Raw genomic sequence first — 18,253 nt, forward strand, 5'->3', positions numbered from 1 at the left:
AAATAGTATCATGGCTTGTGTTGTTTCAGATAAGTTATTGGATAAACAAGGATGGATGTGTGTGTGTGTGTGTGTATGTGCGTGTGTGAGAAAGAGAGAGAGAGAGAGAGAGAGAGAGACGGAGCGTATGCGATCACCTGTTGCCACACCCAAGCAGAAATGCTGTCAGCTTTCTGAAGGTCAGCTTTCTCAGTGGAAAAATAGCATCCAAGCGGGCGTATTTCTCGCTATTTGGCAGTAGTCATTCACTATAGAAACCACAATGTCCTGCTCCATTTTAAACAGCTCCCATTGTATAATTAATCAGTCTGTTGTGTCTCTCAGCTGTGATGAGCAGTAATGCTGAAGTTGTTAGTTTAAAGCCGTTTAAAGCTCTTTCCTAGCTTTAGTAGTAATATGAGCGATCACGGTGTGCTGTATGCAAACACTGGCTTTAAACACAAAATTTTTCTTTTGCCACCACCTGCTGGCTAACATATGTTATGTCAAAACAAAAAGACAAACCATGGCTCTTAACAAATCTGCACTGCTCTAACACTTTAGTTTAGAACGGCACAAAAACAAGCGGTGTGATACACACAGTGAAGCGTCGGAGTCCTGATGGTGTCAGACCATCAGTGCTCATGGAACGTCTCTCCTCCAATCAGATTTGAGGACCTGAACTAACTGTTGTATAAAAGTAAATATATAAAATGAACGTGCAGCTCCAGCGTGTCAGTGAATGGTGCTGCTCTGTTTACACACACTCGCGGCTAATTTATCTTTCACAGCGGATTTGAGCACTACTCCAGAACAGCATCTCAGATGTAGATGCTCAATAGTTCGGTTCACTTATAATATGCATTTAGAATGGCACCGGAGGTGACTTTTACCAGAATTTGAATAAGAAGCGAATTAAACTACTGTGAACTTGCCTACATATAGACACACTTACAGGACTTCCTGGAAAGTTCATTATTCAGAATGTCAAAATAAATGTATATGGGTTTAAAAGATAAAGGTGCACGATTGAGATATATCATTATACAGTATATTACTATTATAATATATTATTATTTGTTTACAAATTATAATAATATTTAAGTTGAATGGGTTCCAAAAAAATAACTGTGTGAATGAAAAGTGTGCTGATATCTTACAACTAAATTGAACAAAAAAGAGATCTGAATCCTTTAAAGTCCAGATGTAAGCTGAAAAAATGGTGCAAAAAAAAAAAAAATGGCTTCTTTTATACTGATGACTTATTCTGTTAATTTTGCTGCTACATTATCCAGCATACTAGTTAATAATAAAGTGTTTCTTAATAAGCTTTACATTTATATTGAAATAATGTGTAGTTAGACATTTGTGTTTCTTTACATATTAAAGAGCACACACAAATAGTTCCACACAATAATGTAAAGATATTCTAAACAGATTATGCAAAAAGCAACATTGGTATCGGATCGGGATCGGTATCAACCGATACTGAGATTAATGATATCGGAATCGGATCGGAAGAGAAAAAGTGGTATCGGTGCATCCCTAGTATAAACACAATCTATTTAAGCTTATTGCAAAATATTCATATATAACTAATATACAGTATAAGTAGTTTGAGAATGTAGGGGGCCGACTTGTGTAACTGTCACTGCTTAGTTCTTTTGCCACATTGTCTGTTGTTGAAACAACTGGAGAAGACTTTCAAATTTTTTCTACAATGTAAATTGCACACACTCATACCTTACATATGTAACATACATAAGTTGTTAACAAGCTGTTCTATGTAAGGACTACAATGGTTATCCAATTCATCAAGCACATAAACTCACATCCTTGTGGTAGTTGTACTCCTCATTTAGCAACATGTTTGCAAATTATAACAATATGTGTGTAATTTATGTTGTAGAAGAAATCATGAAAGTATGATAGAGAAATGTTAACCTAATATTTTATTTAACTCATAAATCGAAAAATGCAGTTCTAAAAATCCATTGGAAATTTCCATGGAAACCCATGGCTCACGAATGCTAAACAGAACAGTTTTATGGGAGAGGAATATAAAGCTGTTGGTGATTTTCACCACATGGGCCCTGAATAAAACAGGACAACATCAGCATGATTGTTGTGATAGCATGACCCCTGCACACTCACGTCCAGCTGTCAGGAGAGCAGGAGGCAGATGGGCGATTGAGAAATGATGACTCATCACTGATGAAGATGTGCACCACGTCTGGAGGCTGGAACTGGCACAAATCAAAATCACATTGCTCAGTGTTCTGATGTGCGGTATGTTTAAACTTTCACAGGCAAATGTAGATGTGGCCTGGAAAGAAGCATCTTCTGGGCTGTAAAAGGTGTTGTACCTGTGGCTTTGAAATGTCATTAAAAGAAAGAGATTATGAGGAATATATCTAACTAGATTTGCATTTCCTGAAGGACATATCAGTGTGTACAAGGTAACAAAAATATAGTGTTAAAAGTTTTAGGTAAGCTTAGGTTTAGACTTTGGTTCTGTGTAAATAAAATGCTGCATCAGAGCTGCTCTGCCGTTGTCATGACACTCTGCATGAATCTTGTTCTCTTACGAGAGGTTCTCTCGTATTGCGTAAGCTAGCTTACGCTACGGGAAAGATTCATCTTTTCTGAGATATTGAAGCCAAAAAATTATCCTTAATTTTGTATCCATTGTCAACGCAGTGCGGCAGCTGCAGACCTTGAGCGGGCTAGCTAGCGAGCTCATTGGTTGCTCTGCGGCAACTACTGCAGCCTATAGACGAGCTTGGGCGAACTCGCATCCAATGAGAGGCGTCCGCACGCTCACTGCATCAAAGCCCGCCAAAAAGGGCGTGACTAGAGTGCATATAAGCGTAGTTCGTAGGCTGGAACCCTGATTTTCATCTCTTCAGCGAAGCTCTTCGCATCACTGAACTGGAAGCCGCGTCGCCGTTCGAGGGGCATCTAGCAAGCATGGACAGCGCTCGAAGAAGCCGGCCGTCTTCGCCACCTTCAGCCATCCTGCGAGCTACGCCATCCGGCGACGTATCCTTTTTTAGAGCAAGCTAAGTTCCTCAGCGAACTTCACAAAAGAGTATCTAGCGTCTTTTTAAAGATGCCTCGCACTTCCTGCGGCTCATGCCGCGCTCCTCTCAGCGCCAGAGACCGACACATCATCTGCACTCTCTGCCTAGGACTGGGGCATGCAGAGCTCGCCCTCGCTGACGGCGGATGCGACCTCTGCGAGGAGCTTCCGATGTCGACCCTGCGGGCTCGACTCGAAGTATGCAAAACCGGAGCTGCCGCGCCGCCTTCTGTTTCGCCACGCCGGAAGAAGCGCCGCTCCCAAAGGCTACCGGAACCGGTTTTAGAAGCGACTGTCTCGCCGGAGCCCCTCCCTCGAGCATCGCGTTCACCCTCCCCGCCCCCCCGGGACACGCAGTTGCCGCCGAGCGGCCGCACTGCTGCCACCTCGGAGAGCGAGGCGGAGGACAAAGGCTGCTGTTCCATCATGGCTTCGGACAGCGAGGAGTGGTCACAAGCCTCCTCAACGGCCCAGGAATCCAGCAGGACCCGCGCCAGAGTCGAAGGGGAACTGGGAACTGATACGCTTCCTCACACAGGCCATCGACCGCCTCGGGCTCGAGTGGTCACCGCCCCCTGTGCAGGCTCCCAACAGACTCGACGGCTGTTTTCTTCAAAGCCATCACCGCGGCCCGGGCCGCTCCCTTCCTGCCGGAACTCCATGCCGAGCTCTCTAAATCGTGGAACGCGCCTCTCTCGGCCAGGACTCGATCCCACGTCTCCACTGCTCTCGCTTCAGTGGACGGCGCCGCCGAGAAGGGCTACTCTTCCATCCCCCCGGAAAGCCACCCAAGCCATGAATCTCTTCCTGCCTCGCCGCGCTAGCTCCTCTGCAGGCCGCCCACGTAACCAGCCTCCTGCACGAGCATCTTCACAGTGCCCAGCTCAACAAAGCCAGACTTCCCAGCGCCTACAGGGCGGCCGCCCCAGATCGCGCTCAGACAGCCGCCGTAGACCACCGCCCCCCCGCGGGCCTCGGCCTAAGATTGCGCTGAAACCTGAACAACCGAAGTCCTCCTAGCTTTGTTGAACAAGCGACGGCTCAGTCCCGCCGCGGCGGACCACCGTCAAAGCTTCGCCCCCTGTCAGTCCCCTTCTCTCAGGCTACTGCAGTGGTGAATTTAGCAGCCAACAAGCCGGTGACACTGCCCGCTTGCCTGCACTCAAACGCCGTTTTCACGGCGACCCAAATAAATCTTGTAAAGAGCAAACATGTCTTATGTGTAGAAAATGTGCCCACAACCCTGTGTTCGCCCCTACACACAAGCATAACACATCCCGTGCCCCTATCAGAGCACGCTCTCATAAAGCGGTTACGAACCGCTCGAGCATCAGAGTCAATGAAGGCGCCCACAAATGCGTGCACGCGCCCATTCTCTGGCCGCTCTGTCACACGACCAGCCCTATGTGTAGAAAACATGCCCACAATCCAGTGTTCTCTTCTGCACACAAGCACTGCATGTCTCGTGTCCCCACCAGAGCACGCTCACATAAAGCGGTTACTGAACCGCTCGAGCGCTAGAGTCAATAAATGCGCCCACGAATACGTCGCGTGCGCCCATTCTCTGCCCGCTCTGTTACACGGCCAGCAAACATTCCTCTGTGTGTAAGTCCCGTGCCCATGACTATGCTTGTGCATCACGTAACAGATGTGACTCTTTCCCCATTCATTCCAATCGGGAAGTCACTTACAAAACAGCCTGTTCATGCTGTCTGCGAGCAATCATGCATAAACACACTAAACGCGCTCACACATTTTGTTCAGCGCTCTGTGTGCGGCAATCAGAGCGAATTGGCCATTCACCCTCTAGCGTTACGCTTCAAAGCGTGGGAAGCTATTCCAGGGATATCCAAGTGGGTGTTAAGCACAATACAACAGGGCTATTTGCTACAGTTCGATCGCCGCCCTCCTCGCTCCAGAATACTGCGGCTCGAAACCACTGTGAACACGGAAGCAGCGTGCATGCTTCGTTCAGAAATAGCAAGCCTTCTGTGCAAAAGGGCCATAGAGAAAGTGCCACCCTCTCTGAGCGAGTCGGGGCTTTACAGCCGTTATTTTCTTGTTCCCAAGAAAGACGGCGGCCTCAGACCCATATTAGATCTCAGGGTTTTGAACAAGGTGCTTGCAAAAAGACCATTCAAAATGCTTACAATCAGGAAACTCCTCGCGTATGTGCGCCAGGGGACTGGTTTATTTCTCTCGATCTGAAAGATGCATACTTTCAGATTCAGATAAATCCCGTCACAGGCCATTCTTGAGATTCGCCTTCGACGGCCAGGTTTATCAATACACCGTCCTTCCGTTCGGCCTGTTCTTAGCACCCCGTACTTTCACGAAGTGCATGGATGCGGCGCTCGCACCCCTGCGGAGTCAGGGTTTGCGAATTCTGAACTATTTGGACGACTGGCTGATTATGGCTCAGTCACATATGGAGCTTCTGTCTCACAGAGCAGTTCTCCTCAGCCATCTGAACAGTTTGGGTCTTGCAGTCAATTGGACCAAGAGCTCACTACAGCCCAGTCAGACAATTTCCTTCCTTGGGATAGAACTAGACTCCGTGGCAATGACGGCTCGCTTGTCTACACAGCGCGCGCCGTGTTCACCGACTAGCCGCATCTTTTCAGGTGAACAGCCTCACGCCTCTGAAGAAATTCCAGAGAGTGCTAGGTTACATGGCCTCAGCCGCAGCAGTACTTCAGCTGGGTTTACTGCACATGCGCCCGCTTCAGCATTGGCTAAGCACCCGCACGTCTCGCCGGGCTTGGGCCACAGGCCGCCAGCCCATCAAGGTGACTCAGACCTGTATTTCAGCTCTGCAGCCTTGGACAGTGGCCGAGTGGTATCAGCGAGGAGTGACAATGGGAGCTGTATCTCGCCGAAAAGTCATCTCGACAGACGCGTCCAACACGGGTTGGGGCGCGGTCTGCGAGGGCTCTCCGGTTTTCGGCCTATGGTCAGTTCAGGAAAAGCTCCTTCACATAAATTGTCTGGAAATGATAGCGGTCGAGTACGCGCTCGTGTGCTTTCTCCCGGTCATTCAGGGTCACCACGTCCTGGTTCGTTCGGACAACAGGTCTGTGGTATCCTACCTAAACCGTCAGGGCGGTGTCAGATCCAGGAACCTTTTCCATCTGACGGAACGCATACTGAGTTGGTCCCAGTGCCACCTGCGCTCGCTGAGGGCGACGCACGTGCCAGGCCACCTGAACGACGGCCCGGACAGACTGTCCAGAGACAATATTCCCCCAGGGGAATGGTCCCTGCACGCTCAAACAGTCCAGACGTTATGGCACCTATTCGGCAGAGCAGAGATAGACCTCTTTGCGTCAGAAGAGAACTCTCACTGCCCGATATTTTTCTCGAAAAGCGAGGACGCGCTGGCCCAGGACTGGCCCAGGCGCCCGCTTTACGCCTTCCCCCCTGTCTCGCGATTGCCACAGGTAATGCAGAGGATCAGGGAAACGCGTTGGTGCTCCTCATAGCCCCGCGTTGGGAGGATCAGACATGGTTCCCGGAGCTTACGCAGCTGTCACTGACAGCACCGTGGCCCATCCCAGTGAGAGCAGATCTCCTCTCTCAAGCTCGCGGCACAATCTGGCATCCCCACCCAGAGCGCTGGGCGCTGCATGCGTGGGTGATCAACGACTACCCGTCGCTCTGCCAGGAGTAATAAATACCATTATACACGCTAGAGCCCCTTCCACAAGAAGACTCTATGCGTCAAAATGGTCTGTGTTCTCAAAATGGTGCACCGACAGAGACCTGGACCCGCGGACATGTGGGGTGTCGTCGCTGCTCGTATTTCTACAAGAGCTGCTGGATAAGGGCAGATCCCCATCCACGCTCAAAGTGTATGTGGCAGCCGTTGCGGCGTTCGCTGAACCCCTGCACGGCCAGTCATGGGGAAAAAACGAGCTGGTCATCCGCTTCCTTAGGGGAGCTAGAAGGATGAACCCCGCGCCCCCATCGGTTCCTATCTGGGATCTTTCTATAGTTCTCGAAACTATGAAAGCCCCCCCTTTCGAACCACTTCAATCCGTGGATTTGAAATACCTTTCACTCAAAACCATTTTTCTGACTGCCCTGTCATCAGTCAAACGTGTGGGAGACCTTCACGCGCTGTCTGTCAGCGCTGCGTGTCTTGAGTTTGGACCAAGTGACTCCAAGGTCATTTTAAAACCTAGACACGGCTATGTTCCCAAGGTGATCGGTACTCCTTTCAGAGCACAGGTCATTTCCCTATCGGCGCTACCAGCATCCGATAGCGAACGCGACGCCAATCTCCTTTGCCCAGTCAGAGCACTGAGATTGTATACCGCGTGCTCCGCCGCTTTCAGACGCTCTGAGCAGCTTTTCGTTTCGTTCGGAGGGCGCACCAAAGGTCTCGCCGCCTCGAAACAGACACTATCTAGATGGATAGTGGACGCTGCATACGCGTCAAAAGACCTGCCATGCCCGTTGGGCATTAGGGCTCACTCCACTAGAGGCATGGCATCCTCGTGGGCATGGTCCAGCGGGATTCCCATTCACGACATATGTGTGGCAGCGGGATGGACTTCCCCCTCCACATTTGTCAGATTTTACAATATGGAAGTGCCCGCTCTGCAGGCAAAACTGCTAGCGGTTTAATACACTACAGCTCCCCTGGTGAGCTGCACTGATGGGACACATTCCACACAGACCGGCACCGCCGCTCTGTCGTTCCCTTCCCACTATGTGCTTATATATTACACAAACACTGACCCGCATTCTTGCCGGCCAAATCTTATTTCCCCACTCATAAGGGCTCCCCCAGGTTCCCCCTTAATTCCCTGGGGCTCATACAGTGGATGCTTGGCGCGCACGGCATTGACAATGGGTTCCCGTAGCGTAAGCTAGCTTACGCAATACGAGAGAACCTCTCGTAAGAGAATGTATCGGTTACCTAACGTAACCTCAGTTCTCTCTAGATGAGGGAACGAGTATTGCGTAGCCGGCCGTGCTCGCGCCACGAGCGACTTTTCGCTTCAGTCAATGAAAACCAGGGTTCCAGCCTACGAACTACGCTTATATGCACTCTAGTCACGCCCTTTTTGGCGGGCTTTGATGCAGTGAGCGCACGGAGGCCTCTCATTGGATGCAAGTTCGCCCAAGCTCGTCTATAGGCTGCAGCAGTATGTTGTTTTTTGTTTTTGGCACCATTCTGATTAAACTCTAGAGACTGTTGTGCGTGAAAATACCAGGAGATACGCAGTTAAAGAAATACTTAAACCAGCCTGTGTGGTATCATCAATCATGCCATGGTCTAAATAACTGAGATCACATGAGATGGTTGATGTGAACATTAACTAAAGCTCCTGACCTGTATCTGCAGGATTTTATGTATTGCACTGCTGCCACATGATTGGCTGATTAGATAATTTTATGAATAAGAAGGTGAACAGGTGTTCCTAATAAAGTGCTTGGTAGGTGTAGATTTTGAATGCAGAAAATTATCTTACTGTAAGTAACCAATCAGATGACCACATCAACACCATAGAAATGCCCTAGCAACCAACCAAAAACCCTTGTAACCACCCTAAACACACTAGCAATTCAACTCTGATCGCACTAGCCCGCTTCTAGCAACCACCAAGAACACTTTATTAACCTAACTAGTAACACCCTTGAAACCACCTACTAGAACACCATAGTAAGTAGCAACCCATCTAGAAAACACCCTTGCAACCACCCAAAACACTCTAGCAACCTTCTAGCAGCCACCCAGATCACCCTAGCAACCCATCTAGCAACCACTCAAATCACCCCTGAAACCCTACCCAAATCACACAAGTAACCTTCTAGCCACTACACAGAACATCATAACAACCATCTAGCAACACCCTAGCAACCATCCAAAATACCATAGCAACCTTCTAGCAACCACCCAGATCACCCTAGCAACCCATCTAGCAACCACTCAAATCACCCCTGCAACCCCATCCAGATCACACTAGCAACCTATTTGCAACCTCCCAAAACACTCTAGCAGTACCCTAGAAACCACCCAGAACACCCTAGCAAGTAGCAACCCATATAGAAAACACCATGTCACCATCCTAAACACCCAAGCAACTCAACCCAGATCACACTTGCAACTATGTAGAAACCACCCAGAACACCATAGGAACCCATCTAGCAACACCCTAGCAACCACCCAAAATTTCCTAGCAACCATACCCAAATCACACAAGTAACCTACTAGCAATTACTCAGAACATCGTAACAACCATCTAGCAACACTCTAGCAACCATCCAAAATACCCTTGACACCACGCTCAGATCGCCATAGCAACCATCTAGCAACCATCCTGATCACTAATTACACGTAATAGTTTACAGTCGTATGAAATCTTTATAACATAACTTTTTCATCATGATTATGGAGCTCATTTCATCTGTGCTTGTATTCTTGTTAGACTGGCACGGATAAATGTTTTAGGACTTAAGTCTCTGCAAATACAGAAAAAAAAAAAAATAAATGTTACCACAGGGCTCTCGTTTGGAGGAAATAAAAATTCTAACATATTCAATTAGACTAGCGCAGAGGTGTGCTCAGAGATCACTGCCGTGTCACAATACAATTATAATCTCTAAAATTAAATTGTGTGAAACAGATTTTGTGTCTGAATGCACACGGAGGGCTTGTTTTTAGAGCTCGTATAGTAAGAAATCATGAAGGCAGCAAAGTGAATCAGAAATGAACTTTATTATGCCACAGTATCTTTTTCCTCTGCTTATTTTTTGGCAAGATTTTAACAACCGGTTTCTAATAGGAGGATACCATCTACTGAGTGACAACAATTGTTTAAACATTGAGATGGTGGAGTATTAGTCTTGGATAGACAAACTTTTCACTATTGGCATAAAGTCACTTAGTTTGGATGACATGAGTGTGAGTAAATGATGATAACATTTTAACTTTTGTGTGAACTATCCTTGTAATTCAGCAGCCTAGTGAAGTAAAGGTCCAGTATGTTCTCAGCTGTCATGATGGAGACAGAACGATATCTGAATGTGTACTCTATGTTCCTTTACTGCTTGATTCTTTTCATTTTTATCTGAAGTTCTCAGCGACTGTGAGTCATCGGTGTGACGTGATGTCAGGCTGATCTGTACCCATCATCTCTGCACACTCACTACACCTGACCTCCTCAGCTCCACATAGAAGCTCCTCAAGAATCAGGATTAAACCTCTGAATAATTGATTCTCCACATCAGAATCATGCACCCTCACTCTCAAATGGCAAAAGAAAGATATTGAATTCTCAAGGCACTTTGCTTTTCAGTAATACATCAAGAAATTGGTTTGATGGGTTTCCTTGGATATCTTATTCTTGAGGATTTCAAAGCCCAGTAATCTTTTGTAATAACTGCTAAATGATAATACAACTTTACAACTCTACATTAGGGATAGTTTTCTGTCATCATTTATTTCCCCTTATGTTTTTCTAATTTGAAGTTCTTACTTCTGTGGATACAAAAGGAGATGTTAGGCATATATTCTGTAGGTCTCAGTCACCATTCTATTACATTATATGGAAAAAAAGTTGTAATGAAAGTGAATGGTGGCTGAGACCGTCACTCTACATAACATCTCTTTTTGTGTACCGGGACTTTTCCCAGTGGGAAAACGGGGCCACGACTGGCTGAACAGGGCCAGATATATGCCAAAGGGGGCCGCGTAATGCAGAAAAGGACAGCGGCATCCCCCTTGCTTAACAACATTTGGGCTGGTTTCTATGTAAAATCCAAGGCTGAGTTCTCTTCCCAGTCTGCCTCGGTGGTGTAAGATAACATTTCAAATGCAAGAAATAAAACATTTGTCACTAACCTTTGTTTTCTTCAAGAAAAGAGAGAATGACAAATTTTGCCATGTCCCCAGAGACTCCAAATGTATTCCTTATTTGCCTTATATATATGAATGTGCCCCTTATTTGCCATATTCCTTATTTTACACATTGCATAGCTCTTATTAACAAACAGAAGCATGTGCCAAGGACTGAAAAACATGCACACCTTTTCTTAGCGTTAAGTGAAAAATTGTCTCACAATCTCAGTGTAAATTCTAAGGCAGCACTGGATGTAACCTGCATTGTGTTAAGCGCAGTGAAAACAAATCAAGAGACATGTTGATTGTAAATTTACTAAAAAGTATTGATAAAAATAGCTCTGTCTCATTTCAATTGGACTATTGCACCCAATAATTGTTTGTGCTGTGTATTTTGGTGCTTATCAGAGTATAGCATAACAGGTAAGCAACATGCTAAACTCAAACTCTAATAGAATAAAGTGTAAACAATTTACAAGTCTCTCATGCATGTCACATGATGAACGCTATTTCAGTGTTGTGTGTGAGTGACGATTAAGAGAGTTGCAAGCATTTCAATTTCTATTACAGTTCACAGCAATCCATTTCACAAGTTAATTTGTCAATCAGTTATAGATTTATTATGAGGGCTTGTTTAAGGACCCGTCAATGTACACCTGCATCATGCTTGTGTAGTGTCTCGGGTGCGTTGCTTCATAAACATCAAATTTTTAGGTCACTGTGTCATGTTAAATATAGTTTAATACTTAGAACACATCTTGAGATCCCCTAGTTTGGATTTGCGCTTCATCAAGTGTTTTGAACGCAAGATCATAATGCATGATCGTGTTGTGTCTGCTGAAGTTTTTTTGTTCACTGTATAAACTGCGAGTTGCCATACAGCTGAAGTTTCACTTACTGCCCTCTGGAGTAAACAGGTGGTACTACAAGCTTGTATTTCTCAGGAATCTTCCTTATTACAGTCCGGGGGCATTGCGATTAATTGCGTACATTTTTTTTTATGTGTTATTTTTAATAAAATTAATCGCACTGAATTAACACGTTAAATCGACAGCCCTAATATATTTGACGTACCATGACGGACCCTCCACCTCCAAATCGATCCCGCTTCACAGTACAGGCCTTGTTGTAACGCTCATTACTTCGACTATAATTGCGAATCCGACCTTCACCCATGGTGAGACAAAACTGTGACTTGTCAGTGAAGAGCACTTTTTACTAGTCCTGTCTGGTCCAGCGAAGGTGGGTTTGTGCCCATAGGCGACATCGGTGATGTCTGGTAAGGACCTGCCTTACAACAGGCCTACAAGCCCTAGGTCCAGCCTCTCTCAGTCTATTGCAGACAGTCTGAGCGCTGATGGAGGGTTTGTGTGTTCCTTGTGTAACTCGGGCAGTTGTTGTTGCCATCCTGTACCTGTCCCGCAGGTGTTATATTTGGATGTATCGATCCTGTGCAGATGTTGTTACTCGTGGTCTGCCAGTGCAAGGACAATCAGCTGTCTCCCTGTAGTGTTGTCTTAGACGTCTCACAGTACGGACATTGCATTTATTGCCCTGGCCACATCTGCAGTCCTCATGCCTCCATGCTGCATGCCTAAGGCACGTTCACACAGATGAGCAGGGACTCTGGCCATATTTCTTTTGGTGTTCAATATAAAGGTCTCTTTAGTGTCCTGAGTTTAGTGTCCTGAGTTTTTATAACTGTGACCTTAATTGCCTACCGTCTGTAAGCTGTTAGATTCTTAACGACCATTCCAGAGGTGCATGTTCATTAATTGTATATAGTTCATTGAACAAGCATGGAAAATGTTGTTTAAACCCTTTACAATAAAGATTTGTAAAGTTATTTGGATTTTTACAAAATTATATGTAAAATACAGTGTCCTGAAAATGGGACGTTTCTTTTTTTGCTGAGTTTATATATGTATATATATATACACACACATAGATCAGCCACAACATTAAAACCACCTACCTAATATTGTGTAGGTCTCCCTCGTTCCAGCAAAACAGTGCCAACCCACATCTCATAATAGTATTCTGAGATGATACTCTTCTCACCACATATTCATGTGAGTGGTTATCTGAGTTACCATAGACTTTGTCAGTTCGAACCAGTCTGGCCATTCTCTGTTGACCTCTCTCATCAACAAGGCATTTACGTCCACAGCACTGCTGCTCACTGGATGTTTTTTTTGTTTTGTTTTTGTCACCATTCTGAGTAAATTCTAAACACTGTTGTGTGTGAAAATCGGAGGAAATGAGCAGTTTCAGAAATACTCAAACCAGTCCATCTGGCACCAACAATCATGCCACGGTCATATTATATATATACTGTATATATAAATTGTTTGTTTTGTTTGTTTGACTACTGACCAACTGGACAAAAAATATAATACAGTTTGACTTGACTTTGAAAAATTTGTTAAACGAGTCCAAGGTCAAAATAATTCAGTTTTATGGTTGTTTTGTTTGTTTTCAGATGAAGTCTGCTGGAGCTGTTGATGTAGGACTCTTTACAGAGAGCTACTGTAACATCTGCAATGCTCAGTTGATCTCTGAGTCCCAGCGTGTGGCACACTACGAGGTGAGTTATCCTTCTCTCTCTCTCTCTCTCTCTATATATCTCACGCACACTCGTGTGACACACATTACTTTAAAAGCGTCTCTCATCAATTGATCATCTGGGATGTAATAATCAGTTGTAAGCTAAATGCTTCTCTCATGTATTTTTCACGAGCTTCTTTTAAAGTTGTAATGCAGTGTACCTTTCCCAAGAACCCACAACCCCTCCATAAGTAACTTAATGATTGACCATTAAAGAATCATCCCCCTGCATTATTTACATCACTCACACATGGTTCACTAGGCCACGGAGTACGCAATCACTAGATTAACGAGCAAGCTAATGAGGACAAACTCCTTTACACAAATCAGTGTGGCTAAGGGAACGTGTCTGTTCAACTAGATCGTTTGGCTAGACAAAGCCTCACGGGGAGCCAATAAACTATATACAGTGTTACGGTAACACTTCAGCTCTTCTGTCATTGATACCCGTGATCCCTCTTCTTAACCTCTTAAACTCTGCAGAGAGGCCCTATGTGGCAAGCCGTTTTAACACTTAAAACCCTGAAGTCCCTGGATGCATAAGTTAGGCATATGTGATATCATTTGAAAGCTTAGAAAATTTGAACTTTACAGAGAACCCCGTTACTTTTGCATTTAGTTACATAAAATAAAAAAATAAGGCCTGAAAACATTTGTTGCAAATTGGACCCACCTAGAGGTTACGTTTTAGAATTGTTTTAAATAAATATAAAAATCCTTCACATAGCACTTAGATATATCATATAGTCATTACGGCTGTCGATTTAACACGTTAATATTTAATTAATTCAGTGCGATTAATTTTATAACAAATAACACGTTTAAATAACACGTCTTATTTCCAATGACACCTAGATAGGGCTTCTAGACAACTCAGAAGCCAATATATTAAACAGAATTGTGTGGAAGCTCTTAGCACTTCAAAAAAAGACTGGTTGTCTATGGGTGAGGGCTAAAATGTGTTAGAGCACCACCTACATTTCAGATCAGTATAATGTGATGAAAGGTGATAGAGAAAAAAATATTTGTTCTAGTACTTGCTGCCATCCAGTGAAATAAAATAAGGCTTTTTGCTTGAAAATTAAGGACACAGAGCTGAAATGGCATGCTTTTAAACTTTAGACATAAAAAAAACAATTATCATAAAATTGTAAACATATATAATGTTATTTATTCATTATTGCAATTTCTTAAAATGTAGGGGGTTATCTGTAAAATGGGACAAATTTTTATTAAACTAGTCCACTGTATGTGTGCACAGGGAGCTTTTAAATTTGAGTGTAAAAAATTTAATGCGGCAGTCCAAAAATCCAGCAGAGCGTAAGAGGATCAGTAAGCACTCTCAGATGTCCTGCATTTCATGTGAAAATAGGTTGGATTTACTTGTATGTGGTCTGATTATGTGTTGGAATTTACTATACAAATGACAATTTACTGGGGATTTCAAATTTTATTAGATTAAAGATTAACCAATTTAATTTTATGGAAATTTGTTATGAAATTTAACTGCTACATTTTTTTTGAGTGTAAATTTTTTTTTCTTTTTTTAATCAGAGAAACCGTCTCGGGTTATGACTATAACCCTTGTTCCCTGAGAAGGCAACGACACTGCGTCGTTGAAAACGACTCTTTGGGGAACGCTTCTTAGCGTGCACCTCTGAATTATGAATGAAACTATTCCAATCTTGATTGGTGTTGCGTCATGACGTAACATGTGACGGCATAACCGGATGCATAAAAGTGACGCCGGCACACAAACACATTAGCCTAGTGATGAAGCAAGCCGCTCTCAGGCATTGAGGGCATGGCTAGTGGCATTGTTCCCAGAGTCGTTTCAGCGACGCAGTGCAGTTCCCTCGAAGGGAACGCCTCAGGTTATGACTATAACCCTTGTTCCCTGAGAAGGGAACGAGACACTGCGTCGTTGAAAACGACTCTTTGGGGAACGAATGCCCACTAGGCCACGCACCGAAAAAAGGCCTGCCCTAGAGTGAAACTGAACTCAAGCACTCAGCTAGGACGAGAGCACACGTGCGCCAGGCATACTAGGGAGGTGCAGACTATAGAACCTGATGAAAGTGTGCGTGGTAGCCCAACTGGCTTCCTCACAGATCTCCTGGAGGGGTACTCCCGATAAGAGAGCCCTAGAGGACGCCATGCCTCTAGTTGAATGAGCCCTTATGGCCAAAGGTGAAGGCAAATTGCGCACCTTGTAGGCCGAGATAATAGCCTGAACAATCCAATTACTAATGGTTTGTTTAGAGGCAGGGAGCCCCTTCTTAGGTGACCCAAAACACACTAACAGTTGGTCCGACCTCCTCCAAGAAGAGGACCTCTCGAGGTAAACGCTCAAAGCTCTGACAGGGCAGAGCAAATGGAGCCTCTCTTCTTCTGCCGACACATGAGGTGGAGGATGAAAAGCCTGCAGGACCGTGAGACCGTGCCGTGTTAGAAGGCACCTTAGGCACATAGCCAGGTCTCGGGTGCAAAATGGCTTTAACTCTGCCAGGGGCTGAACTCCAAGCAAGCTGGTGTTACTGCCAGGGCTTGAAGATCTCCCACCCTCTTTAGAGAGGTAATAGCTAAGAGAAAAGCCATCTTGAACGTCAGGTCCTTGGGCGAAGCCGACTGAAGGGGTTCGAAGGGGGCCAGGGATAACCCTTCGAGAACCACCGCCAGGTCCCAGGCAGGAACCCTGGACCTGGTTGTCGGTCTCATCCTCCATGTACCACGGAGAAGACGAATGACCAGCTGGTGCCTCCCCAGAGGCCCATCACTCAGTGGTGCATGGAAAGCCGAAATGGCCGCCACGTAAACCTTAAGTGTGGAAGGGGAGAGACCCGCAGAGAAACGATCTTGAAGAAACTGCAGAACTGAAGCCACCGGGCAGTTGACTGGATCTACTTCATGTTCTCTACACCAAGTGGAGAACACATTCCACTTGAGGCCATATAATCTCCTAGTAGACGGAGCCCTAGAGTTAAGTATGATTTCAACCACCCCCGCTGATAGACCAGCATTTAGGTACTGAACCCCCTCAGGGGCCAGACCCACAGTTTCCACAGCTCTGGACGAGGGTGGAAAACTGTGCCCCCTGCCTGAGACAACAAATCCCTCCTCAGAGGAATCTGCCATGGCAGAGCTATCAGGAGTGAAATTATGTCTGAGAACCATACTCGGGCCGGCCACATCGGGGCAACCAGAAGTAGACTGATGCCCGGGAGCAGAGCAATCGGGGGAAATGCGTACAGGCGAAGCCTCGGCCAAGCCTGTACCATGGCGTCCAACCCCAGTGGGGCTGGATGTGAGAGGGAGAACCAAAGTGGACAGTGGGACGTCTCTCGAGACGCGAATAGATCCACTTCCGATGGTCCAAATTTGTCCCAAATCAACTTCACCACCTCTGGATGAAGTCTCCATTCCCCGGGCCTCAGCCCCTGCCTCGACAGGATGTCTGCTCCCTGATTCTGAACCCCCGGAATATACATTGCTCTGATAGACAGTATTTTCCCTTGGGACCAAAGAATTATTTGATGCGCCAGTCTGCACAGAGGGCGCGATCTGAGTCCCCCTTGTCGGTTCAGATAAGCTACCACTGATGTATTGTCCGAAAGTACTAGGACATGGTAACCTTTGATGTCTGGAAGGAAGCTCCTAAGAGCCCTGAACACAGCCAACATCTCTAGACAGTTTATGTGCCAAGAATGATGATGGTCCTGCCACAGACCCCTGGCAAAGCGGCCGTCCATGACCGCGCCCCAGCCAGTGAGGGAGGCGTCTGTCGAAACGGTTTTCCAGCGACATGACGCTCCCAACACTGGTCCTTGGGACAGGAACCAAGGTTTCTTCCATATTAGCAGAGAACGAAGGCATCTGCGCGTTACTGTGATTATACGAAATGGATTCCCCTTGGGGGAAAACCCCTTGGCTTTCAGCCACCACTGGAGGGGCCTCATGTGTAGTAGAAGGCCCAAAGGTATAATGTTGGATGCCGCTGCCATGAGGCCCAGCAGTCTTTGAAATCGCTTTACAGTGATGGCCTGGCCTAGCTTTAACCCGGACACCATCGCCATAAGGGACTCGATGCGTGCAGGAGACATGCGTGCCTGCATCGTAACCGAGTTCCACACAACACCCAGAAACGTTGTGCACTGGGATGGTTGTAACACACTCTTTTCTGTGTTGAGTCTCAACCCCAAATTTCGAATGTGGCAAAGGACGACATTTCGATGCCGAACCGCCATTTCTCAAGACTGGGCCAGAATGAGCCAGTCGTCGATATAATTGAGTATGCGGATGCCCTGAAGTCTCAGTGGAGCAAGAGCTGCATCCATACATTTGGTGAACGTGCGGGGAGATAGAGCTAGGCCGAACGGAAGAACCCGATATTGGTAAGCTTCGCCCCCGAAAGCGAACCTCAGGAACCTCCTGTGACATGGAAGGATGGATACATGAAAATAGGCGTCTTTTAGATCTATCGTGACAAACCAGTCCTCGGATCTGATCTGACTCACGATGACAGGAATAGTAAGCATTTTGAACCTGAACCTCCTCAGAGACCGGTTCAAAACTCTGAGATCTAAAATCGGCCTCAACCCCCCATCCTTTTTTGGAACTATAAAGTACCGGCTGTAAAGACCGGACTCCCTGTCTGAATGAGGAACACGTTCTATGGCCCCCTTCAGCAGCAGAGATTGCACTTCTTGTTCCATCACCTGAGCCCGCTCCGGAACCAC

General features: G+C 46.0%; 1 protein-coding gene across 1 annotated transcript in view; it reads left to right on the forward strand.

Moving 5' to 3' along the window:
• Positions 1-18,253, forward strand: part of LOC127660285 (zinc finger matrin-type protein 4-like) — a 142,999-nt gene that overhangs the window by 27,144 nt on the left and 97,602 nt on the right. Inside the window, exon 2 of the mRNA XM_052150415.1 lies at positions 13,393-13,497. Within this exon, the coding sequence (XP_052006375.1) occupies positions 13,393-13,497 (105 nt within the window). The remainder of the gene's footprint in view (positions 1-13,392; positions 13,498-18,253) is intronic.

Source organism: Xyrauchen texanus, chromosome 20 (genome assembly GCF_025860055.1).
Source record: "Xyrauchen texanus isolate HMW12.3.18 chromosome 20, RBS_HiC_50CHRs, whole genome shotgun sequence".
Lineage (NCBI taxonomy): Eukaryota > Metazoa > Chordata > Actinopteri > Cypriniformes > Catostomidae > Xyrauchen > Xyrauchen texanus.